The 25,349-nt window shown below is 48.7% G+C and overlaps 1 protein-coding gene across 3 annotated transcripts in view; it reads right to left on the reverse strand.

Moving 5' to 3' along the window:
- The window catches only part of Nolo (ADAMTS-like no long nerve cord), a 176,191-nt gene that overhangs the window by 83,531 nt on the left and 67,311 nt on the right, over window positions 1-25,349 (reverse strand). For all 3 annotated transcript variants that reach the window (XM_076812419.1, XM_076812420.1, XM_076812418.1), the window contains exon 2: window positions 1,640-1,756. In XM_076812419.1, the coding sequence (XP_076668534.1) occupies window positions 1,640-1,756 (117 nt within the window). The remainder of the gene's footprint in view (window positions 1-1,639; window positions 1,757-25,349) is intronic.

The raw sequence follows: 25,349 nt of genomic DNA on the forward strand, positions 1-25,349 counted from the left end.
TGCAATATTTTTGTTTTGGGCAGCTCCGGATTTGAAAAATTCGTCAAAAATAGAAATAGAAACTTATCAACTCAATAACTACTACTTATTCTGTAAAAATATGTATTTTTCAATTAGCGTCCCCTTTTCATATAATTAGTTTTTTCTAATTTATTCGAAATTAGTAAAGATGGAGCTGCAACCCTCTTGCTGCAAGGTCCTCAATTCTATTATCTACACAGGGTGCCACAGAATGTTTGCCACTTGGGCCTTTTTCCTTATATCCACCGCTGGGTTTCACCCCACCTTGTTTTCTACATGTACACAGTGTCCTGAATCAATCGATGCACGCAGACATCGTAGGGATTGCGAGACAATTGCAGGAAACTCGAAAGCTAGCTGTACAGATCCAAGCAGTACGCTGGACAGACTGATGGAACGGTAAAAGCGAAGGTGGGCGATCGATCCAGCGAGTTCTGGGCGATATTCAAAACGCGTTCCGCGTCCAGGAGGAAATATGAGGAAGTGTTACACGTGTATCGACTGCGGGGCTGCGTCGCGGTGCACTCGTGTCTCGGCTTGCCACGAAATAAAACTAGGCCACTCTGCTTCCTAGTCCGCTGGTTCTCGAAGCTCTCAAGGAGAGTGGAAACTCCTCGTGTTAGGGAGGATGGGGCAGCCTACCCCCCCGAGCGTCGCAAAAAGACGCCGACGGGTGGGCGCAAAACGTCGTGGGGATCGCGATCCGCGATTACGAGGGTGGGAACCGCATCCAGCCATCCGCAGCAAGAACAGAAATTACTCGCGTGATCAAAGAAACACCACGGCGGGAGGGAACTACCGTTACATGACAGTGCCGGTGAGCTGTAACAACGCTTAACGCGATTGTACGAGTAGAAATAACTGGCGAGTCGCTCGAGGGACGAAGAGGAGCGGAAGTAAAGAGCGACGAATACAATTAACCCGACGCACGAAGGGAACAGAAACGGGTCAGAAGCGATAAAATATGGGAGGGCTGATTTAAGGCGAAATTATGCAAACCAGCCAACCCCTGACGCAGAGGGCGCGAGGGGTGGCGAGCGACGCGCAGAGGTGAACGTCCACCGACTGGAAGTCGCGTGCAAAAGCACGCGGACCCCGTTTCCGCGTCGTTTCGCGGCTGCATCCCGGAAAAAAAGGGGGCGCAAGAGTGCGTCCGTAATGTCATCTTGAGATTGCACAGTCGAGCCGCGTCGGGGACCGAGCAAGACGCCGGAAGCCCCGGTTGACGAACTGCCCCGGCTAAACAGAGCGCGAAAGGCCAACGAGGAGGCCTCGCGAGGCGTAAAAGACCTTACACGGGCGTGCACCGTGTTCCGCCTGTCAAGGGGCAGAGAGCAAGGGAAAAGAGAAAGAATGAAATGCTAGCATAGAGAGCTTTAGCCGGGTTCAGCCTGGGTGTAACGGTTTCTGCGACCCATTTCCGGCTGGCTGGCACGAATAAAGGTGTTTATTTTCCCTGCAGCCCTTATTCCTTCAGCAATCCACAGGTACGAGGGGGGTGGCCCGCGGTGGCGGGTGAAACATCGCGGGGTGAATGCGTGCGAGAAACTTTTCATCTCCGAATTGTTTTATCTCCACCTTCGTTTAATCAGCTTTATTAAGAAACGAATGATCCTACCTGATCCCCCGAGTCTGCATCAAGATTGTTGTCGGTGTTGATCACTTCTGACGTGTCCTCGATGCTCGAGTCGCCGATGGTGCTGTTGTCGGTCACGACGAGGCCCAGCAGGCATATCTGAAAGAATTCAAGGAAGCCAGCTTAGCACCGTGTAGATTCCGAATTAGTGGAATTAGGGGATGCAACCGTGAAACAAGTATCGCGACAACGTCAACGCCCCCACGTCTTCCGTGAAGTGACACCGTACCGGTCAACCGTTTCCAACTTTTACAAACTAAGAGGTCCCGGTACCATCAACGTTCGCGAGACTGTTAATTAGCCAACGAGCAAGCACAATCGTTTCGCTCCGGAGTGAAAAGCGAGCGAAACCACGTTTTAGACGCGCCAAGGGCTGGCTGGCGGTCGATTGTTTCGACAAAAATGCATTATACACCGGCGACAGCGTGTAAGCCGAAAAGCGTGGGTGAAATATGGATCCCCGAGGTCGGCGGCTCGCCACCTCACGGTGGAGCCTCGAAATTCTCCGGAACGGGGGTTGTACGTGCGCTGGGAAAGCGGGCTTGTTATAAAAGTTCCACCCTTGCCACGGTAACGCCAGAAAGTGGATATCCGTTTTCGAGCGGAAGCGCGGCTACAATTAAATTGCGGCTTGGGTCTCCGTTCTCCAGAAGCGGCGCCGACCCTCTTTTATTTCGACGGTACAACCTGGAGGGCCGCGCTGGTCCACGTTCCGTTTCATTGTCGCGTGATCGATCGTTGAGCCGTCGGTGTGCCGTTTTTCCGGCAGCTGGATCGCGGGTGAGTGTTTTTAAGGAAGCTGAGAGGCTTGGACCTATGAGCGCGCCAAAATTCCTACGTTTCGAGAGACAAAGTTGGGCGGGTAGTAAATGGAAGGGAATTCGTATAGTGATCGATGAAGCTGCGCGTTTGCTGTTTCACTTCTGACAAGGGGAACGTGTTTGCAGGAGTGAACGTCGCGTCGTTTCGACGTACAAGATGAGACCTAACGTCTGCCGCGTGTTATTAGCGATAAATTTAGACGCCCGGTCCGCCCTGTAATTAAACGTTAACGATAGACGCCTTGGGGCGTCCCAGAAAATGAACTCGTACGGTTTGGGATTAGTATAGGCGAGGCGAAGGTACCCGCGGCTTATGGACTTTACGATCATGACGTCGTGTTTACAGGCTTCTTATTAGCTCCCGCCGCGATTTGCTGCTCGACATCGACGGAATCATGCACCGTTCACGCTTTTTAACTTTTATGAACGCATATGAATGTTCGTCGAGGCAACGATGCTCGTAAAAGTGTTACTTAAGGGGTCTCCCTACCTTGACGGACGAAAAATAATGCGAACTTTGGGAATTTTTTAAAACAAAGCCATGAAATATATTTACTTCCAGCTTTGTGGCTTTATTTGTCAATCTTTAGAGAATATGGAGAAAAAAATTGTACGCAAAAATAGTGGTTATATCCGGAGTTATAGTGCTTCAAATAGAGCGCATTGTTAGCATCAAATCAGCCATTGTAGCTGTCTGAAATAGAAGATTTAGAAATTTGTGTAATCTGTATGAGCGTGGTTATCGTCTGAACTAGATTAAATGAGAAATACTGAAAAGGAAAAAACAGGCATCGATTTCTGTAAAAAATTCGCCGGTTTTTTAAGTTGCAAAAGTCTAATTTTGCAAAAAACCGACTTAGTTTTAGTAACAACGAGAATGGGCATCTACCGAAGATATATACCAAGTTTGAAGTAAATCGAGTGATTGGTTTTTGAGATATCATGCTAACCAATTCGAAAAAACATCGGTTTGAGAATAACGCGTTTAAATTTTTAGGTACCGTTTTTTTAATTATTTTTTCTTGTAAATGTTCCCTAAATATGTACAAATATAGGCATAAAGTTTTCAATTAATACAATTTGAGGGTTAAAGTAGGGAGACTCCTTAATGTCTGTTAAATTGTAGGAAATGTATTTTCGAACATAGAAATCTGGCTATATCTATCGAAGTATTTACACGAATGAATAATTTAAGAGAGGTGGGAAGAGGTCAAGTAGGGACTGTAGCTTCATTCAGCACAGCTTCTCCCATACACCAAGTTCAATAGGTATGAATTATCATTCAATGGGATCGTAATTAAGGTTAAGGTTTCGTAAGAATCGTTGATATTTAATCGGAAACGTACGGGCGATGATCAAAGAAAGATCAAACGAGGAGGTTTGAAAATATTCGGTATTATAATTCCATCGAAATTCATCAAGTGGTAATACATGGCGGGACTTCCCATTGAAACTGGAAAGTCATTATTCATCCTCTAGTACACTGCGATCATTATGATCAGCCAATCGACCACCTAGGGCGTTCGCCGGCGTGCCTCTGCAGCGTGCCTTTGAGAAAGGAGAAAATTATAGTGATCGTAGCCCCGATCGATTAGCTGATCACCGTTATTATCTTGCTGGTAATACCCTCTGTATCGTTTAATCGCGACTAAGTACTCTTTGTCGCCGAGGTCCACGGGAAAACATGGAGTAATTACACGTAGGACAAGAACCATACACGTATCCATAATTCGATCACATTTACTTAGCATTCGCAAACTCAGAAGCAAGGGCAACCCGAAGTAAACAGGCAAATAACCACGCGCTTTCTTATTCGACCATTCAACGAAATATTCCAGCCAGGATAGTATCATCTATATACAGGGCCCGATCTAGGGAGCCGCAAGCAGGATAACTGCCCAGAGCGGGAAAATTGGTAGAAAGAGAAAATTAAAATAAATAAAATCCAATTGAAAAGTAAAACTCTTTGAAAAAGCGGTAAAAAATAGGTGAAACGTGCTTGAATTTAGAATCAAACATATAAAATGTTTTTAAATCACCCATGCTAGTTAAAAGATTCTTTGAAGTTGAAAAATGTTTACTTTGGTTTTTAGTGATTTTTTAAAACATTTTATATGAGTTATATTTTTTTGTGAATTAAAGAACAGGTACCTACCACCTACCTATACATTTCATTCTGTTACTGTTTTTTTTATGAATATTCAACTTTTTATACAACAAAAGGTTTTTGTTATTCAACAAATACCTACCAATAATTTCACACACGGTGAAAAATTTAATTTTAAAATATTTGCTTATAATTAAGTATAGGTAAAGGGCGGAAAAAATCATTTTTGCCCAGAGCGGCGGAATAGCTATTTAGATCGGACCGTGTCCACGTAGTAGCTACAATTTGAAGCTACTTACAAACACAGCTATGTAAGTATTCCGTCGCAAAGGCCGCGTCCTTCATCTGTACACCATCATACCAGAATGGAGACGTGTTTCTACAATACGATTTGCTCCGAATTCGCGACTTGCTGATAATGCTGATTGGAAAAGTAGAGTGGAGGCACTGTGGACGAGGGTGTTTCGGTGAAACGATACCTCGTGTCCCTGTTCACGGTGACCGCCAATGTAAGGCGTCCATATACTCATTGTGGCGAGAAGCCACGGGATTGGATATCATTCGAAAAAGCAGAATGTAAAAGTGGACAGAAACGAACGTAGGTATAACCCGTGGCAGGCGATACAAAAGCACGGCGTATGCGCGTCACGCGTACGTACGCCCGGGTGGACAATAATATCGATGAATAACCCAGATTTCGATTGAAATACGCGGTAATACGCGGTGGGCGAGGGATGCCTGCCGGATACGGATTCCACGGCGCACAGGCGCGAACACGCTTCGCACGGACCGGCTTAACTGGAAATTTATGTTCGACACGACGCGACTAACGAGACCGTCTGTTCGATACCGTTTAATTCTTATCTGCCGCCCTTCCCTTGATTGGCTCGCGTGCCGTGCCTGGATTAACGCCGGTCGGTCCACATTAATTCTGGTAATTAACTCAGTCCCGCCTCGACACACGGCTTGAATCGCGGCGGAATCGACAGGGGGACTCGGTGACCCCTGTGCCAGGGGAATTAAAAGTGCTGCTGCGATAGGACACTGATTTCGGTTGCCTGGACAGATTGTCTGCAATCCATATGGTGTTTGGGTTATTTTGCAAGGTGGAGTCCTTCGTAGGTTTTAGTGTTTTCCCTTGAAACCTTGAAAGGCGCATGTGATCTTTCACTTGAAGCTTGAGGGGCTTCGGGATGAGCGTCTTCGATGGAAATTTCGTTCCGAAGATGGTGTACGTACTTATGTACCTGTTTCGGTAATGTTGAGGAACGCTTGTTTGGGATATTATGCAAATTCCTCCTCCAGCGAACCTCTGTTGCCTTTGTTTTCCTAGTCCCGAGTGGGGAAGAACGTGCTGGGATAATTGTGATGGATAATCCGAGTGGTGTGTAATTCAATTTCTCGCCAACGAAGATAAACTGGGTAGCTCTTATTAGTTGGCCCAGAAAACACGACGCCAACCATCCTCGTTATTGGCAGAATTAAATTCGCGGTGACCAAATGTCCCTGCTCTTCTCCTCCCTTGTCAACCTCTCCGCAGACTCCAAAACAGCTGACACGGAACCTCCCTCCTCGGTTCCACGAGAAAACTCTCGAACATCTCCCCCTCCAGGAAGAAAACCGTGATCCCCCGAAAAAGAATTTCCCTGGGAAATCTTGTGATCTACGTTAAGGCGAGTGGAGAAATGAATTCACGATGCGTCACGGATCATCGCGACCGTAAACGCTCCACGGACAGAGGAATCATTTCTCAGTGTTGAGGAACGAGCACGCCCACCATTTATCTCGTGGATCGAGGAAGCCGCCTTATCGTCGGAGAGAAATTGATATTCGATTACGTAGCCCGTACGAGCATCAAAGCTTGGTTTCGTGTGTTTGCACCGTTTCCCGATAAAGTCCGTGGACGAAAGAGTGAAGCTCGCCGAGAACACGGGACGCTACTTTGCGGGCCGGTGTGAATAAAATTAATTTTCCCGCCTGGGGGAATTAATATCGAGGCCCGGCGCTGGGCGATGACCCAGGAATGTGTGAAGAAGCGCCTCCGCTAAAAGGCGCGTCGTGTAAACAGATTAGATCCTCCTCGAGGAGCGACCTAATCTTCCTCCTGGGATGCCCCCGGACAATGCACCGAACGCGATGTACACGTCGTATCGCTTAAGATAACTTCTTTATTTATGATCGCGTACTAGGGGTAGCCAAACGGTGGTCGTAACCGTCGCTGTGGATTTATCAAGGGAACATCGCACCTTAAACGATTCGAGGCTACAGTTTCTCATTGCTGTTTCTACGTCTCGATGGCGTTTCCTTCACTGACATAGGTACTTAATGTTTCCTGTATTACCGAGCTCACCTCTGACGCTTTCACTCCCCGCGATTCCCATTGAAAACAAGGATTCACACGGCTCAAAACGATTCCTCTCGCGTGCGGAAACCGTGCCGCACGGCAATGAAACGATCGTCACGATTGCACACGCGATGAATTCGACCAATATTCACTCGCGCAGGCAAGAGGCACTCTTGATCGTTCTACATCGTCCTGAATGATGCACCCCCTACACGAGGGTGTCTCGCTACGAGCTCTCGTGGCGATGAAGGTTTTTAGCACGGCCGCGGGAATCAAACACAGCCGTTGAAATGAAAAACGGTTCCTCGACTTCTGGCGATGGATTCTCCTTCCCCGGAGGGATTGATTTAATGCATCGCGCGGCTGGCATTGGTGGTGGAGCACCTTCGGCGCTGTGCTGGCACGCGTGATTGCATAAAAGCGCGCGAGGATGGTAATAAATGGCTACGAGAGCTACTTAAGGGCCCCCTTCGAGCTCCGATCGATTTTGGGGCGGCATTGATCGGGGTCGTTACCTCGTCAGGTCCCAATAGGGGATGAAGGTCTGTTGCCAGTTAAATGGGGACGAAATTAGCCTACGAAATTAGTGACATTGTTAATCGCAGTGTTGTCTGCGAAATAAACAACACGGTTCCTCGAGGTAACCGCAGCAATTCAAGCCTGATTGCGCAAACGGAATTGGGACAGCTTGAGAGGAGAAAGCTTGGACAATGCGGCAGTGTTTGTGTCTGTATTATTACAGGATGTAATCGATGGGTTTTCGAGGAGAAAACGAAACACGACCATAGCGATGGGATTCGTATCCAACGAGATCGTCGGTAATTAGTTACGCGACGGCGATGAAGGAGATCGCCGTCCTCCGAGTTCGCCCAAGTTTTAAAGTCAACGGAAGTCCGTCGACGACGCGGAAACTGCCGTCGAAATTGTTACCTCGTTGCAGGGCTTTCGGGGTCGGAGGATAGACTTTCGCCAAGAAGATTGTTCTCTTAAAAGGACGAGCGTCGACGATGTCGACGCCTTCGAGAATCGCGAAGCACTTGGATACCTTTGGCCGGTTTATTATTCAACGATCCTGAGAAAACTGGCGGTCGCCATGCCGTCGATCGTGAAATTTCTTATTATCCTGTGAATAATACAGAGGAAATCCTTTCAAGAAGTACCGAGATCGCGAAATCAATAGGAGACGCGAAGGGAAGCAGAATGTTTATTATTTCCTTTAATGCTTCATTCTATTCGCTGTCAATAAGATATTGTTAGCAAAAGTTAATCTCTGGTTACGTTATGATTCTTTTATAGTTCCCCTCGTCTAAATTAAAATGAAAATTAGTCAGATTACGGAGAAGGTGTCCTTTCCTTAATATGGAATTTCTGCGAAAGAAATTCTTTAATAAGCAGAAAGTTGAGGAAAATAATTTACCCACGCGAATTTCCCTCATTCCTGCGCGATGAGCCATAAAGAAGGCAAGCCCGTTTACTCGGGCATCACGATGGCCAGATACGCGGCCTGTACCAAATAGGAGTCAGGCGTCTGTATGCTAAACTCTGTCGATGTTCGTGCACCGTAACCGCCCAATAGTTACGCGATAAAATCTCTCTGGACCTCCCACGGCCAGAAGGTGTTTTTCTCCCGCTTAAATGGGGTTAAACTCGCTCACCTATCCGCCCGTCATCTATAAACCTAAACACCTACCGTTCCCTATCCCTCCATAAAACAAGATTGGACCGTCCCGAACACTCCAGCCAGCCTCGTAGCCAGCGCGATCTCTCTTCGTCTTCCAAGCACGAGGGTCTTGTTCGTTTTCAAATTCTAAAGGAAATCGTATGTAATCTGTTCTCTAGATTACACATCTCATGTTCACCTATACCTAATAGGTATTAGTAAAGAAATCAGTAGAGACCTGGATCTTGAATGCACAATCGAGGACCTTGCACCAAGAGGAGTGCAGCTCCTCGTAAAACCGTAAAAAAAAACTCTACATCGTTTGGTGCACGTCTGACGCAAATCCGATAACAAATCAGCGATGTATTGCAAATAAATAGAAATAGAAATATTAATATTAATTCCAATACTTTTGTTACCTATAGAACATTGTTTCGCCGAAAATATAAATAAAAACTTATCGACTCAATAACTACGACTTAGGTATTGTGTGAAAATATATATTTTTCAATTAGTGTTCTCTTTTTAATGTTAAGCCAAAGCTATAATTTCATAAACAGTTCTTTCTAATATACTCGAAATTGGCAAAGATGCAGCTCCATCCCTCTTGCTGCAAAGTCCTCAATTATGTCGCGAATCTTTTGATCCGTTCTATTTTCTATTTATATTTTACTCCTATTGTTATTATTGCTGGTGTTTCATAACCCCCAGTACCGTGTCAAGTGTAAATCGTTATTTCCCGGTGTCGTGAAAACGCGAGTCAAGCCCGTCCAAGGCATTCGATCCCAGTTATCTCTGCGTTTTCCCCGATCTCCCTTCAGACTACGCCAATTAAGGTGGCCCGTGAATTTTCCAGCCAATCGTGCCCGTTCTCCCTGAATAATACATCGGGGCCAAACGCTGTCTATTCGCTGTCAAACTTCCCCGGCATTCTTGCGGCTGGATTTTCCCAGATCGATCGGACGCGGTCTAACACGCGCTCGGCGCCATCCGAAAATATGTCCATTATCTTTGGAGACAAATATTATTTCTGGCAGGAGAATCTCGAACGTCAATCAGGGCAATTCAATTCCGTGTATTAAGGACAAGCTCAATTATATTCACGTTCATCTGTGTTAGATTCTATTAAGTACCTCTTTACACGATTTCAAGCATAAGAAGCCTGAGAAAACTAATCTCGAGAGTGCTATCTTGCAGAACGAAAAGTTTAGTCTAGAGTTTTTTCTGTTCCTTAGCTCGAAGTGCACACGTGGACTTGGTTCCAAGCGATAATCAAGATCTACTTGACCTCAAAAGAAAAACGAATGCTCACACTGTGATTATGAGTAATACTGCTTGTATTATAGGTACTTTTAAGGGAAAAAAAATAGCAGCGAGTGGAGTGTGGAGTGGAAAATCTCAGAATCAAATTTCGATTTACTTGACTCACAGGGTACAGGATTATCCCCCATGTGTACTGGATGTCCTCCATTCGTTTGCGGATTTAAATATCTGCGAGCACTGCTTTATGCTCCCCTCGCCCCCTCGCGTAAGTGAAAGATCCGACGGGAGGGAAGGGCGTAAAAACTCGTGGACTGTATTTGCAACGACGCGACGGAATAAAAGGCGGCCGTTCTCCTCTCGTTCCCTTCGGTTATCTAGACGAATTTTGCATGGCGGATAGGACGCGGTCTACGCGGCAAGGAGAATTCCGTCGAGATAGGCATCTTTATTCAAGGGGATGCGGAATCAAGCAGCAGTCGGAAGGAAAAGCCGTCGGCGAGCGCGTGGGGTGGCTCGGTGAGATTGAAAAGAAGACGTGCCGTGGATAAGAAAAACCGGCTTAATTTATGATATTCCGGGCGTATCGGTTTTCATTAGCTTCCGACGCGGAAGTTTCTCCGCTCGCGGACGCAACGCGCCGTGGTCGAGGAGAGCTTGTGGATTTCACACAGCAACCGTCGTGGAACGAGGGTAACGATCCCCAAAAATGGATTCCCGCGGAGAGAAGGGTGTGCAGGAAATTTCAACGCGGAACGGAAGTGTCCAAGGGCCCGCGATAAATTTAACAGGGTGCCGCGGCGTGGAAGACAAAAGACCCGGGGCTTTGGCCTGTTGCCGATAGAATCGGCTTATCTGGTTCGTCGAAACGAACGATCCGACGCGATAAGGACCAGACCCGTGTTCTTCGAACTTTTGTCTCGTCCCCGGCGAGATCTTCCTCGTTATGGACGAATCGTCGCCGCATTCCTCGACGATGTACTTCGGGTAAAGTGGACCGACGAAGCAGAGGGAAGGGTGAAATAAAATAGGTCCTGGGTAAATTGTTTTTACACCAAGATAGTCTTCTTCTTTTCTGTCTCTTTCGTACTTCCTTCCCTTCGTTCTCGTCTTCATTCCTCCTTCTTCCACACCACTTTCCCTCATCCTCGCGTCTTCTCAGCTCCGTACACTGTCACGTCCCTCCAGAGGAGGAATCCCCATCTTTCTTTTCACTTTCACGTCTCACCATCTCCTTCGCTCTATCCCTCCCGCGTCGTCCTCCGTCGTTTCGCACGTTCACCTGCATTTTTCATCGCTTCAACCTGCCAGCCCGTTATTTCCCCGCGACGTTGCTCACGCGTCCCTTCCTCCCCGACCACCCTGCACCCTGCGTGCACGGACGTGGTGGTGCCGGGGGTGGAGGAGCCTCGAAGGAAAGCGTCCCGTTTAATCACGCTGGCACCACGTAAATTGAATTATCCCAAGGAGGTCGAGCGTGGGTGGAGGTACGAGGGCGAGGAAAAAATGGACGAGCGGCCCAAGGGTGCGCGGGGGGGTGGGCAGGAAGGGTGGGTTTATCGAGGAGGCCGCGCAGACCAGATCCGCTAATGATAGGTTATAATGGAGCTGCCTGCACCATCGGGTTAACCTCGAAAATGGAACGCCGACGAATTTAAGTGGAGCACCCTGGTGTGGAATTATTTCCTCCGTGGTAATCGGAAGTCAATTCCGAGGGCTCCGTTAATGTGATCGATCGCTCTATGGAATCCAGTCCTCCTTCCTCCTGATTGCTACTCCGTTTCTGACCTCTCGCCTATCATGGATACGCGTACAAAGTATTCGTGCGAGGTCCTCGGGAGTCGAGAATCAAGACAGCGCAACAAACCACCCAGGGCGAGGTCATACCGATCCATTCACACATCGATTGAGTCATAGTAACATCCTTCGATTATTTTTGTAAAACTTCAGCCTCGCGACTTTCCTACGTAGTAGTCGAAGCCCCGACAGAGGGCAAGCCACATCTCGACCGTCCGTAATTACCGATTCAAAGTCGAAATTCAATTCTGGGACCGTTTAAAGATCGATTCCACGCGCCGTCGGGCGTCGTAAATTTCTCCAGCTACGGGGTACGTTGCCGTCGGTGGTCTGGCCGTAAATTTCGGCGGTTTTTTTGAAGGATGCCGTGAGAATCGAGAGAAATCTTGCTGGCCAATTAGGCGGTTGTCCGGTGGAATCGATGGGGCACGGGGTCGGTCGGTTTCGTTGTCCTTCACGGTGTTCACCAGCGTTCCCTCCCAGTGGTCGTTGACCAGGCGTCCCACCACTTGGATTAGAAATTTATTAGAGCCCCTCGGGCGCGGGTGCTCGCCCCGCGTGGGCGCGGGGCTGGGTCTTTTACCATTTTCGGGGAAGAAAATGGAGGGCGTGGTATTGTAGTCCGGCTCTTTCTCTCTTCCCGAGGACGGACAGAGGGCAAAGAAAAGCGGTGGAATTTATAACCTGCCCTTTTGTCACTTTTCCCGCGCAACAGGGTGGGCCGGGAAGATGCATCGCACGCGCACGGTGGGCGTCCCCATAATAGAATTTGATTTTACTCGACGATTGCTCTCGGGGGAATATACGAGTTCATAATTTTGGGAGAATTGCCCACCCTCTTCTACCTTATCACGTGGGTTATTGAATTTAGAGAAGCTCAGATGCCACGGTACGAATATCGTTACGTAAAACCATTACTTAGCCTGCCAATGGAAATCTCGGTGGTCACGCGAGGAAATTATTCAATTTTATGAGTGTGGGCATGCATTTAGTTATTTCCATGTGCACCGGCAGTCGAATCGTACACAGGACTAAAGTGAATAAAATGCTAGGCGAGTGGTATGTAACTATGTACAACGTAGAAATCCCATCAGGATAGTTGGAGCTCTAGAATCGACTTAAATACCAAGAGGTGTTAAGGCGCTTAAGTCATCAGGCTTTCGTCGAGCGATCTGAGCCAAATCCAAGAACGTTTTGTTTGGAGCCGGCGATCAGATAAGGCAGAACGATGAGCGCGGTATTGCTTTCAAATTGGTTCCCGATTCGAGCGTACGATAGCACCGATCCACGCCTCCGCTCTACTCGCATCTATTCATCTACTCGGCCTGGCGTTATTAGAACCGTGTCCATTTCTCTTCTCCCCCCGCCGAGTTCTTCTTCCCCTTTTTCCTTCGTCCTCGTGCTACGATTCGGTTCATCGCGCCGATCGATTAGCCGTCAGATCGATCTTCTCGATCTGCTCCACTCGTTGCCAATCACTCACTGGCGAACGAGCGTTACACCGTTCAAAGCGGCCTATCGCCGCGAGTTTTCGAGCTCGACGACTCTCAGCCCTATTTGACCGTGATTTACGCGATCCACGGTTGGAAACGAACCTACAGGCGCTGAGAATTCCTGCACATGATTAAGAGGAATCACTTCTTCGACCCAGTTCCCGGCTAACGAATAAATTCGCGTTCTACATTCAAGGACTGATAAATGAAATATATATCAAGGGCTCTGATGGCATAGTGGTGGCTGAAACTTGTAACGGTAATGGTCAAAGTTCAAACTGATGATCCTGAAATTGCAGAAAGTTGAGAGACCGATAGAAATCGGCTTCTGGAATCTGAGGGACCGATATCACTCGAGCTGTAAAAGCTGGGATATACGACAACCCTCGAGCTGTATCGTAGAAGTCGATACACCAGTCCCACTGAATTCTAGTACCTAGAATAGAAGCAACCAGCTGAGGTTCCAATAATCCCCGAATCGTAGCTCTTAACCCACCAGGCTCCAATGACCACATCCTCGGCCAGCGCGATAAACACTTAAAAGGCAGGGGTACATCGAAGCGCTTTAACTTTGCTAATTTCATTAAGGATCCAGCGGTACCGTCACCGTTATACCCACCTTCGTTCACGAGCGAAACTGTGTGTACAGCATTAACGTCTCCACCAGGGACCGGTAAATATAGAAGAACGTGAGAACGGTGTCGAGTGGCGTGCACCGACATTATTCCAGGATACACGGGCGACGATAAGCCACCTGTGGACGACGAGCCGTTTTATTTTCTGCGTATGAATCAGCAGGCTCCTTAAAGGCGGCAGAGAATCGGGGTCGCTTCGATTAAGTCGCAACAGGATCTCGAATACGCCACCCACCCCTCGGGTGCGTGTGAACACGAGCGGCAACTTCGAAAATTACAGCTGCACAACTGCAACGACACGGCGGGACTTGTTGCGCGTTGTTCGCAGGCGACGGCGCGAAATTTACGACCAAGTTATAATTAGGCGACGCCGGAAAACTATTAATCGTAAGGACACACGTGCTAACAGCCTTACCCATAGAAATGATTTTTCTGCCGAGGAATTTGCGACGTAACTGCATAGCGCTCGAAGCGCGGCAAAAAATGAACGATGCACCCTCGATTCATGGATAGATAATTGCTTTAATTCCCCGGCTAACTTATGCTAGCAATAAATTGTCCCCCCATTGTTTCCAGCTCTCTACCGTCCTGCCCGTGCGAGATACACCGATAGTCTCACGCTGACCCGTTACAATCACGAGGCTAACGAGCACTTTAATTGCGTATCGACCACGCAACCCTTCGGAAAAGCTTTCGAAAAGCAAATAGGTAGCGGTGCTACGTTTTTCACCCTTAAAAATCTCGATAACGATCTAACGAGTTACGTGTCGCTGATATGCGCTCATCAATACTCGGACATCTATTTTTTTCATAACGTCAGTAGTCCTTTTTTTTTATAACTGAATCGAGTAATCTCCCTTTGGCGTGGTCCGCGTTTTACGATTTCCTTTCACGCGGAAACGCCGCAGCTGTATCGTGCACGTGCGTTTTATCAGTTTTCAGTGTCTCTTTCGACAAGCAGAGATATTTTTTGCACCCCCCCAAAAAAAAAACGGAGCCGCTCGAAGCGACCGTTGCAGCGAATTTCTCCGCTGAGAAAACCAAAGGACCGCCGCTAGTTCCTCGATACTCTGCGCGATCGGCAAGCCAGGATCTGTATTCTCTTTCTCAAAACTCGTTGCGCCATTGGATCTCAGGTATTTTCTTTTCGGGGGTGGTGGAGCAAGCCCGGTAAATCGAGGGTGAAAGAACAGCAGGCATTGTTGCACGTACGTAACAATGACCACTCGACAGCAGAAAAGATTCGAGAAGTTTCGCAGCTGCAGTCGCCGCTTCGCTGCCCGGTTCGCTTTTTTCCCCTGTTTTTCCTCCTGCGCCCCGTGCCCACGGGTCTCTCCCTTTCATTCGTCCAGGAAGTTTCCGCGTAAGACCTCTATGGAGAGAAAGAGAGGTCGGAGATCCGAGGGGCCGATGCTGGCTCGTCCAAAGTCTTAACGATCTCCAAGATTCTTGGCTTTACCTTTCGCGGGAGCCTCCGTAGGTGGTTCGTTCCCTGCACTGCAGAAACTACAGAAGTGCCGCGTTCCAAGTTCTTTTCCCCGCGGATGTTTATTCTACATTTGCGCAGCGCGTTCGGAGGGAAAGGATCCCGTTCGCGGGACCCTCGAATTTTCGAACCGTTAACGAGCTAGCCGTCACATTTTAATTCAAGCGGGAGCGGGAAGAGCGCGGAAAGATTGCCGAGTGATCAGCGGACTGATTGGCACTGTGTACTTTGGCTTATTGGCATCAGAGACTGCAGACACCAAGCGGTGTTTATCGGTTTACTGGTCAGCGGAGGTGTACCAACGCGACATGGGGCGTCCTGCAACGGGCCTGCACGTGTACTGCATACTTGCAGCTAATCCGATCGATATGGAAGGATTATTCAATTTCGATTCCCGTCGCAGAAGCTGGGCCCGTGCCCCCAGTGATTTGGGGATCTTAGGTTGCAACTGCTCGGGCAATCTCTATGGCTATATGTATATTGCATACGCTCCTACAACATCCGTCCTAACCACAGTGGAGACATACCGAAGGCAGAGGGATAATTACACCAGTGAAAGTTCACAGGTGAAAGAAAGAACTCTAAGCTCGCGCGGTGGGTACATTCAAACGGTCACAGGTGTAAAGACTCCTCCGATACAATGTCAGGAACTTCTGGAAAATCGCCAGGTGAAATTTCGCCCACTCCCCTCGAGAGCATCGCGAGGAACTCATCGGCAACGGAAGGTATCCAAGAAAAGAGGAACGCACGGGAATTTCGCCCGATGTGTCTACCCTCTGCTGGCGTTGCTCGTTCGAGGTATCGTTTGAAGCCGTGCCAGTGATAATAAGATTTGCCGTGGCCGGGCGATTCGCGATGACTTCTCGCGTTTTCGTCCGGCCTCCGACCCGTACACGGGAAAGCAATTCCGTGCAGGCTCGCGCGCAACGACCGTTCGATAACGCGGTTAAAAATAAAAGCCGCGTTTAATACCTGTGGAAGACGCGGTGGAATCCGGCGAATCCGCTTTGGAATTGAAACGCTCTAACCCGTTCTCCATGCTTTACACTCGTTCCGATCGTCAAAAGCATCGGTCGGCTTCCAGCTTCCTTCTTTAACCACCAGGATTTAGTACCTCGCGCAATTTCCAGCATCGCCGCTGGTATCCCGTAATTTCCTGCCGAAGATCGTCCCGCCGAAGATTCGATAGCGCGGAGAGGCTCGCCGCTCCATGATATCGCGAAGCGAGGGAGAGGAATTCTCTGGCTGGGCAGAGAGCGGCGACGTTCGATGCATCGACAGGTAAATAAAGCTATCAGTCGACGCGACGCTTATGTTTGGATAAAAACGCGCGAGGGGGAGAGTCGAGCAGCTCGAGCGATAACTCCTCGCTCGAGGACGCGCTTTCCTTTTATTTCTTCTCCTTGGATATTCTGTTAAAACGAGCGAGGGCGCTGTCGCATCGAACGGGATCGCAAATTAATTAGACGGGTCCGGGTAGCCATGTTTGTCAGGTGAACTTTGGTCCGCGCGATCCAATTAAAAGTTAAAAACGGACGCGCGCGAGCGGCTTCAATTTGTTTTCTTCCGTACGTAACGAACAAATGTTATTGTGCTTCACGGCCCCGTGCGCGGCTGGCATTTTAATAAGTTCCATCGGCCATCCTCCCCCGTTTTCTATCTCGTAGTTCGCCCCCGACGTACGATAATACGCCCACGCGTGCCCTGCCGCGCATATAACCGAATGCAATTAACGAACGTTTTCCTGCCTCCGCGAAGCCACCGCACCCGCGCTCCCGAAATGCGGCCGCGTTTATCGAACTGCAGGCCTAATAGCCGATTCTCAAAGGCCGCTGAACGACCATGCTTAGGGGAATGGCAGATTATTCTGAGAAATCGATCTGCCCGCCGAGCAGGATTGAAATAGGGAAATCCGCACTGGAAGAGTTTAAATAGAGACCCAGGGATTTGGGACCAAGGACGTAGAATTTCTGAATTCATCATAGGCTCCCTTAAATCTGACGAAACTGGAGCACGCTTCCTCCGTCCCTCTGCAGATAGGAAAAAACGGTGACGGTGATCCCTGATATGAACGTTTTAGACAGAGACGCGACCACTTAACGGGTCATGTCCAGCTTAAAGAGGCGGCCGTGCTCGCGGACCGTCGAGCCGTCCTCGATCGATTCGCCCGTGGTCGCGGGTTGCCCGGTGCGTGCGGGGGAATTCGATATTAATCCGAGATGGAAGCCTGCGGACGACAGGCTTGATCTCGCGTTAATCAACCACGTGGGAGCGCCGAGAAGCATCGACGTGGACGATCTGCTCGGGATATACGCGCGCTCGATATATCAGCGCCCGTGCATCCGCCACGGCTCCCCCTACGATAATGTAACCTTAAGCCTTTGCATACGATTCTACGTGGACGATGCAAGGCTCCAGGGAATTGGGAACCTAACGTGGCCCGTGTGCGACTCGCCTCCTGTCCCACCCTCTCTGTAATGCGTCTTTAAACCTTCCGATCGGCGCGTGATTCAGCCGTGTGGATATTGGCCGGCTGATCGATGTAATTACCTCGACTGGCCATTATTTGCGTTCCTGCCTGTCACAGTATGCACGGACGCGATGATAAATTCGCCGGATCGCGCCCCGGGGCTAATTGGATGAACGAGTTGCCGGAGGATGCCCCGGCGATGATAAGTTTCCACGTGACCATTGTAGGAACGCGACTGTTTGTTGAATCAAGTGGAGTACGTGCGGATTTGATTGCCTGGCAGCTGGTGTCGTGGATATTTCTGTGTAAAACGACACGTCCCTCTTTCCCGCAGCTACGCAGGAGCCTCTCTTATTCAATCAACCCCAGGGACATCAAGCTCGGATAATTAATTTTTCTGAATCACCGAACGATAACGGTTTAGAGCGCAGAAGTAGGTATCATTTGCCGAGAGGCGTTATAGGTTTGCGAGGGAGAAATTCGCACGAAATTTGTGATTTGCCACGCGAGTAATCATCAGCGACGGAAATCACGGTGCAGGTAATATCCAGTTACATCCTGATATCGTTTGGGAGAAAATTTCTCCTCGGGACTACCGCCGTCGAGAAATCAGAATCTTCGATTCCGCCGGTAGGAGACGGATGGCGAATTAACGCGCCCTCGTTCATTCCGAAAATCGTTCACGTAGAACAGCCCCGGGGGTTGCAAGCGCGCGCGCGCGCGCGCCCGCCCGCGTTTCGTTGATCAGTGCTCGAGATGGGATATCTAGCTGGAAGAGAATCGAGGCGACACGGGGATGAGAGGCACGAAGAGGACAGACGGAATCTCGAGGTGCTCGGCAATCGCGCCACCCTCCCCCCTCGGGCAGGTACATACACACACATGCGCATAGCCAAGCAGCATCTGGTGCACGGTCCAGGAACGACGGCAATTCCGCTAAATTGGGCCGAATATAATTTTTAAGGAATCGAACGGAAATATACGGAATTCCCGTCGCGTTTCCATCCAGCCTGATATCGATACACGTATGGATACGCTCTAGCTAGAGGGGGAAATTGGGCATCGAAGGGGGTAGATAGGGAAGCAATACCGAATTCACGGCGGGTATAATACGAGGCAATTCAAGCAATCAGGTAAATGCTGGGAAACCCGAGTTTTCCGCCTTCCTTCCCGTCAGCCTCTCCAAAGTATTACAGTACGTATCGTCGTTTATCTTCCCTCGTTACGTGCGCGAGTCACAGTATGCGGCAAAATGATTTTTCTTTTTTTTTTTTATTATTTCGACGGGAGAACCCTTTAGTATACACAGCTTGAACAATTCAGTACAATAAATATATATATAAAATAACGTAACGTAAACAGAAAAAATAAAATAAAACGGAAAATATAAAGTAACGAGAGAAACATAACAATATAAAACGACGACATCGCCAAACAACTTTTCGCCTATTTTAAAGCGGAAAACTTGCTGCGAAATGCATCTGAGCCACGAAAAACAACGTCAGCTTAGATTCGTCTTTCCATTTGACGACAGAAGCTCAATAACAGGCTGAAAAAGTGATACATCGTCTATCAGAGCCGTGACTATGTATTACCTTTTTCTACACCTTGCGCACAGAGGAGCCACGGACGAAATTGAAATGGTTTGTCAGTACGATGGCCACGGAGTTAGGAGGAACCGCGGCTTGTCGATAATCCCCTGCGAACCTGTTAATTGATGAACGCGCGCGCGCGCGGACCGACCGCCCCAGCTCGCCTTTTTTCGTCCCCTTGGCGACGGGTAACCGATGGACACGCGTAAATAATAGTTATCGTTCCGAATCGAGATTCCTCGCTGCACGCCGATTTTCGACCGTCTGCCACTCGATCGGTTTTCGCGTTTCATCGTTCTCGCGGCGATTGATTTCGGGGGGTGGAAAGTCTCGGGAGGAACGAAAGGGTGATAGAGGGAAAGGGGGCTGGAGAGTTTGACGGCGGAGCTCGTTGCGGTCCGCAGCGCTCGGTCGTTCGAATTTGCAGCTGACGCGTAACCGTGTTTGCGTGATACGAGGCGCCAATGAAGACACCATAACCGTTACAACCGGCGATCATTATACCGAGATATTGGCGATTCGATGACTAACCATGCATACCTAATGGCAGTTATCGCGCGATAGTTATTACCGTTTAATTACCTTAATTTACTGACGCCGGCCGGCCTAATTAGTGTTTATACGTGGGAGAGGCGCGGCGGTGAATTTACTGGCACCGCGTATTCAATACGCGGCAATTAGCCGCCGTTTATTTTAGCCTCGGCGCGCAACTGGTCTCGTTCTAGCTCGCTCGCGCTTCTGCGCGCTGGGCATCATTGGGCTTCAGAGCGTTAACGCCCTTGCAACGAAATTGGAAATTGCTGTTAGTGTCATTGGCGACAGAGGGGTGAATGCAGTCCTTTTGGAAATTCTCGCCGCCGCTATTGCGATTTGCTTCATCAGTGCCGCGAAAGGAGCCACTAATTTCTAGCTGATGTTTTCGATTGGAGTAGTCAGGTTTCAATTGGCCGTCTATTGCAGCGTTTAACTGATTACCCGCGCTTCCGGAAATGGTTGATGATGGACGTGCATCAATGCCGATTCTTGTCTAACTATAGGCTCCTTAATGCAGATGCTTAATATAGGGGCACGGTTAGGGTCATTTCGGGGGAGACGCACCACTTTTTTTAGATTGCTTGTAAAGTCTTAAAAATATACAACTGAAAATTTACGTAAATGTAGTTTGATTGTTTATTTCAATCTCTTTCACAAAATAACATATTAAATATATAAAAACTTTGTTTTAATATTAAAATACGCTTTTTAAAAAACTTCGAAAACGTGCATCTAACCCCAAACCTGAGGGAGAGATGCACTTCAGATTCGGGGGCGATGCAACTACTTATTGGTACCCTCTTCTACCTACTTTCATTCTTTCTCTTCTTTTCTGCACATATTACAGAGGGGAGGATACATAGTACATGTTTCGTGGAGCCATTTTCAGCACTCCGGGCAACGAATCCACAATTTACTCACCGTCCACACAAATTTTTCGCCTGAAACCCAACACAACGAAAAGTTTTTTCAATTTTAATGAACCTAAACCGCACGATCGATGTGATTCGCTTAATAAGGTTATGATTGTAGATAAGAACGCGCGTCTTAAGCGTGGAAACAATGCTGCCACTTATGCAGTGTGGCCGGAGCAGGAAGTGGTGCATCTCTCCGCTAGGTGCGTCTCTCCCGGAATGGCCCTGTATCTACACGAGCTATCAATCGTCTTCGACAATGTCAGCCGTAATCCCCCAATGACGACCATCGTTCTCGAAGGGTAGCCGATAAACGGTCGGTTATTACGCGCGTGTAATCCACTTTAAACGCGCGCCGCCGCTTTCGCGCCGAGAAGTATTAATCCCTTTTATTGGGGAACCGTAATACACAACTGAAGTCACGACCCATTAAATTTCGCGGCGCATCATAATTAACCCTTTTGTGCGCCGACAAATGGGCGGGATGGTCGGGGGCACGAGTGACTCGGCTACACGTGCGAGTAATTCACGTGTGACGTAATAAGTTGCGCAATTTTCCCCAGTTCTCGGTACACTCCGCAAGAACGCGAGCAGCATAACTCCGAGTCGGAGTAACGGCCATCGTATAAAGTAACGACCACCGGCTAAACAAGGATCACGAACGCGAACGATTCATATTTGACGACACAAACATGGACTTTGTGTGTTGTTGGTAAAGTAACTGGGTACAAATGATTCTACGAGAGGCGAAGATCCCTTTCAGTGAAACGCAAAGTGTAACTTGGGAATGCAATTCAGATTGCTCTGTGTACAGGCCGCGAGGTTTAGCGAAGGTAGCCTTTACCCTTGTTAGGGTAGACCGGGGCGAGTCGGATCACTTTGTGTTTGACAGGAAAAAAATAATAGTCGAACATTAAAAAACTAATTTTTTATTATATATTCGTGACCAGTACACCTTTGATTTTAAGGTTAATAGTAGAAAATAAAATCAAACTTAAAAATGTTTCTTCTGCAAACAAAGAACCAGAAAGTGAGAAATATCCGATCGCCCCGGAACTTGTGCGAATCGGATAACCCATAAATTTCTGAAAAAAACTGAAATTTTTGGGGCCTGATATAGCATTAGCTGCTAACGATATTCGACAGGCAGACGTTTAAGAGTGGGAGCAGGGAATATAGTTTCGCGGCACGCAGTACGCGGTCGCGGCAATAATCTCGGCGGCTGTATGCACAGTTTCGCATTGATAGCAGAGCGTGCGCGCGCACACGTGCACGCCGCGGCTCTACATATGTACAGGAAAGGGGAGAATAATCGTGGGACCGCGTACATCATCCAAGAAAACTAGAATAGGAAGGCAATGCTCCCGCCGGCGGACGCGCCGCTGCCTACTCGACTCGAACGCTAGATGTTCCATATTTTTATCGATTTCGTGTAAATCCAGGGAAACAATGGCCAGGCCCCTCGTAAAAACCGCGAGCATCGTTTGCTATGACATTTGTTGTGCACGATGGAAGCGGCGCGGCCGCGCTTCGCGATGGATCGACCTCGTAAAAGCGCCCCCGATCGACTCGATCTTTCTCCCATCCCATCGACTTTCCTCCCCTTTTCTTTAAATACATGTACACCGAACGTTCGTCGGATCGTCGCATTAAACTCATGAGCACCCGGTCCCGTAATCCAGTTGCGCCGACGACGCTGGTCGCCTGCCAAAACTCGCGGTATCGGTGGCGAACCTGGGGATCGTGGAAAGGAACACGTGCTCTGTATTCATCGAACATCGTTCTCCTCGAGCTGGATAAAACTCTTATTGGATACCGCTCGATATTGCGGCTGCAGTGAATCGCGGGTGGATATCCGCGAAATGCGAATAGAGCACGGCGCATGTTTCTTTTTGGTAGAAGATGAATTACGCGGAGGACGTACGCAGGAAGAGGCAAAAGGAGAACGATACTCGTTAAGTCCTAAGTCTAATGATTTCAATCAACGAAACCAGAAAGGCATTCGGAAAGTGGAAGCCGTGGGTATCGGTCTGCCAAGAAAATTGGCGTCGATCGATTCCTCGTAAACCGGAAATTCATCGGTCGCGGGGTTCGGCAGGGGGGCGTCCATTTTCGTGCGATCGGGGGAGCGCGAGGCGTCGGCGTCGTTTGCCTCCCTTCTCGAACGAGTTTCTGTGATTACGCCGCGCCCGAGTTCGCCTTAAAACACCGCCAGTCGCCGTGGAAACCTTTGAACGGGTCCGTGGGTCCGGGAGAGTGCTGAATCGAGGCGGAACACAGTAGACGAGGAAAAGACATCGGGGAAATCTCGCGAGATGAGCCTGCTCTATCCCAGCGCGTGAACAGGCGACGACTTTAAATTCCCTCCGTTTCGCCTTGATTCCCCAGCCGTTTCCCCGATCGGTTGATCCACCGGGTCCTCGGTTAGGTGGGGCGCGTTTATACGGGCGTATTGTTGCACCTGCAGCTGCAGAAGCCCGTACCCCGGTTCTCGGATTTCGCCGTGTCCTTCGCGCAGGACGCATGAAAAGCGCGAACCCCCGCTCTCCCCCGAGGCCCAAGGCTCGTTTGACCCCTTCTGTGCGATTGAATTCGCACGGCTCCGATTTCCTGCCACGATTCGCGGCTCTCTTTAGGGTCGACAATGGGGCAAGGGATTCCTTTCGACGGAGCGAGCTTATGGACGCCGCCTCCTTGCTAGCGATGGGCGTCGAGACGCTCCGAAACGCTTCGAACCGCCTAGAGAACGCTAGTGATTTCAGATTATAACGACATAATAGCCTCGCTGATTTTAATTGCACCATTATTCAATCGAAGCAACGAAGACAATTATCTAGCGGCGATGGAGTACCTACACGTACCAATAATTATAACGAGAATGTCAAAAGATTGAACAAGATGTTACATGATTATATCTATAACTTGTTTTAATTAGTACAATTAAATCGGCGTCACCAAATATCGACACCACAATATCGAGAGGACCACGTCCACTTAACAATGGCTTAATATAATTAACCGGATCTGTTCGTCCGCTGCACAGTGGGGAAATTTTGTGATGAACAGTAAAATTGGTGGCATTTGATACTCATATTAGTTCTTCAATTGACATTTGCATTTATTTTGTCGAATTGAAAAATTTATTTTTGTGGTTTGGCCATAAAATCGCGAAATTTCCCCACTACGCGCTGCAGGTATTGTTTAATGCACGAGTGCGCTGTTTCGCGCAGCACGAGCAACGATGTCGACAAGCCAGCCGATGATGGAACTTAAACGCCATTACGAAGAGGTGCCTACCATGGGAAAGCAGGCAAACGAATTTTCGGCTCCATTTCCGTTCCCTGTTTCACCCTGTTTTATCCCGTTCAAGCCCAGCGCGGGGATTTCTAAAAGGGTGGCTGCACTTTTTTTAAAATGCGGCGCGATTCAACGTCAACATCGACGCAACAGAGGGGGGGGGGAGGGGGGGGGGTGCCCACTCCTGTGACAGGCGGAACAAAAACGAGATCGAGTGTAATCGAAACACGGTTCGGGTTCTGGCGGACCGAGAACGACCCGTTCGAGCGTCCTTCACGATTATCCGAAACTTGCACATCCATACGTTGGCAAAGCGTGACACGTGCCAGATGCAAATCGAAACTGGGAATGCGCGCACCGCGTCTCTCGAAAACGGGAAGAGGATGCAATTTTCATCGACACGCGATCGGCCCCGCTCGTAACGTTCCGTCGTTTCCGTCTGCCAAATTTTATGCATCCCCTCGCGTATGCTAATCGATCGATCATGGCAGGCATCGTGCGTCAGGCGTTTCGAAAGTGTAGAATATGTATAAGGCTGAAACTCGGGGGAAGAGGAAGCCGATATCGCGCTCGTATGATTTTTGCCGATATATCGTTAGAATTGTAAAGGGCTAAGTGGTGTGAAAGGTAGGAATAGAAATATCCGAAAGGACAATGCGAGGCAGAAATAGAAATATTTCTGCGGAAGCTGCGCAAGAATGTCTGAATTCGAGGGAATCAAACTCTATAACGATGTTTACATTTCCATCCGCGGTTGGGGACACGGGAAAGGGGGAGGATATGAAAATATTCATCCGGATACACCCCAAATATCCCTCTGAATCCACTGAGATTGGAGGGAGGTGCGGGGACAGTGTCTGAGACCTAATACACTTCTTCGTGGCTGTGTAACCTCAGACAAAAGTGGGGAGAGGGTTGTGAAACAACCCTCTAAAGATAACTAGATAACCCGTGTAGGGGTGGCATTCAAACGCCCTCATTCCCAAAAGTCCTCTTACCCCGTCTGCCTATATTGGGTCGGATCCAAACTTTTCTGCACCGCGAACCTCTCTCGATCATGCTTCTTCGGCAAACTAACCATCCTTATTCTCCCGCTTGCGTTTTGTACGGTCCAGAGGTGTGTACAGGGTGTAAAAAGCGCAATGGCCACGGACTTCACAGATGAACCTGTCGATTTCTCTGGTCAGATAGGCTTGCAACCCCCTTTGTGATCGTAAATCTTTTCCCAGACTTAAAACGTGCAAGACTGTAGCGTAATGTGTATCCCAAGACAACTACAGTC

Source organism: Andrena cerasifolii, chromosome 5 (assembly GCF_050908995.1).
Source record: "Andrena cerasifolii isolate SP2316 chromosome 5, iyAndCera1_principal, whole genome shotgun sequence".
NCBI classification, from domain to species: domain Eukaryota; kingdom Metazoa; phylum Arthropoda; class Insecta; order Hymenoptera; family Andrenidae; genus Andrena; species Andrena cerasifolii.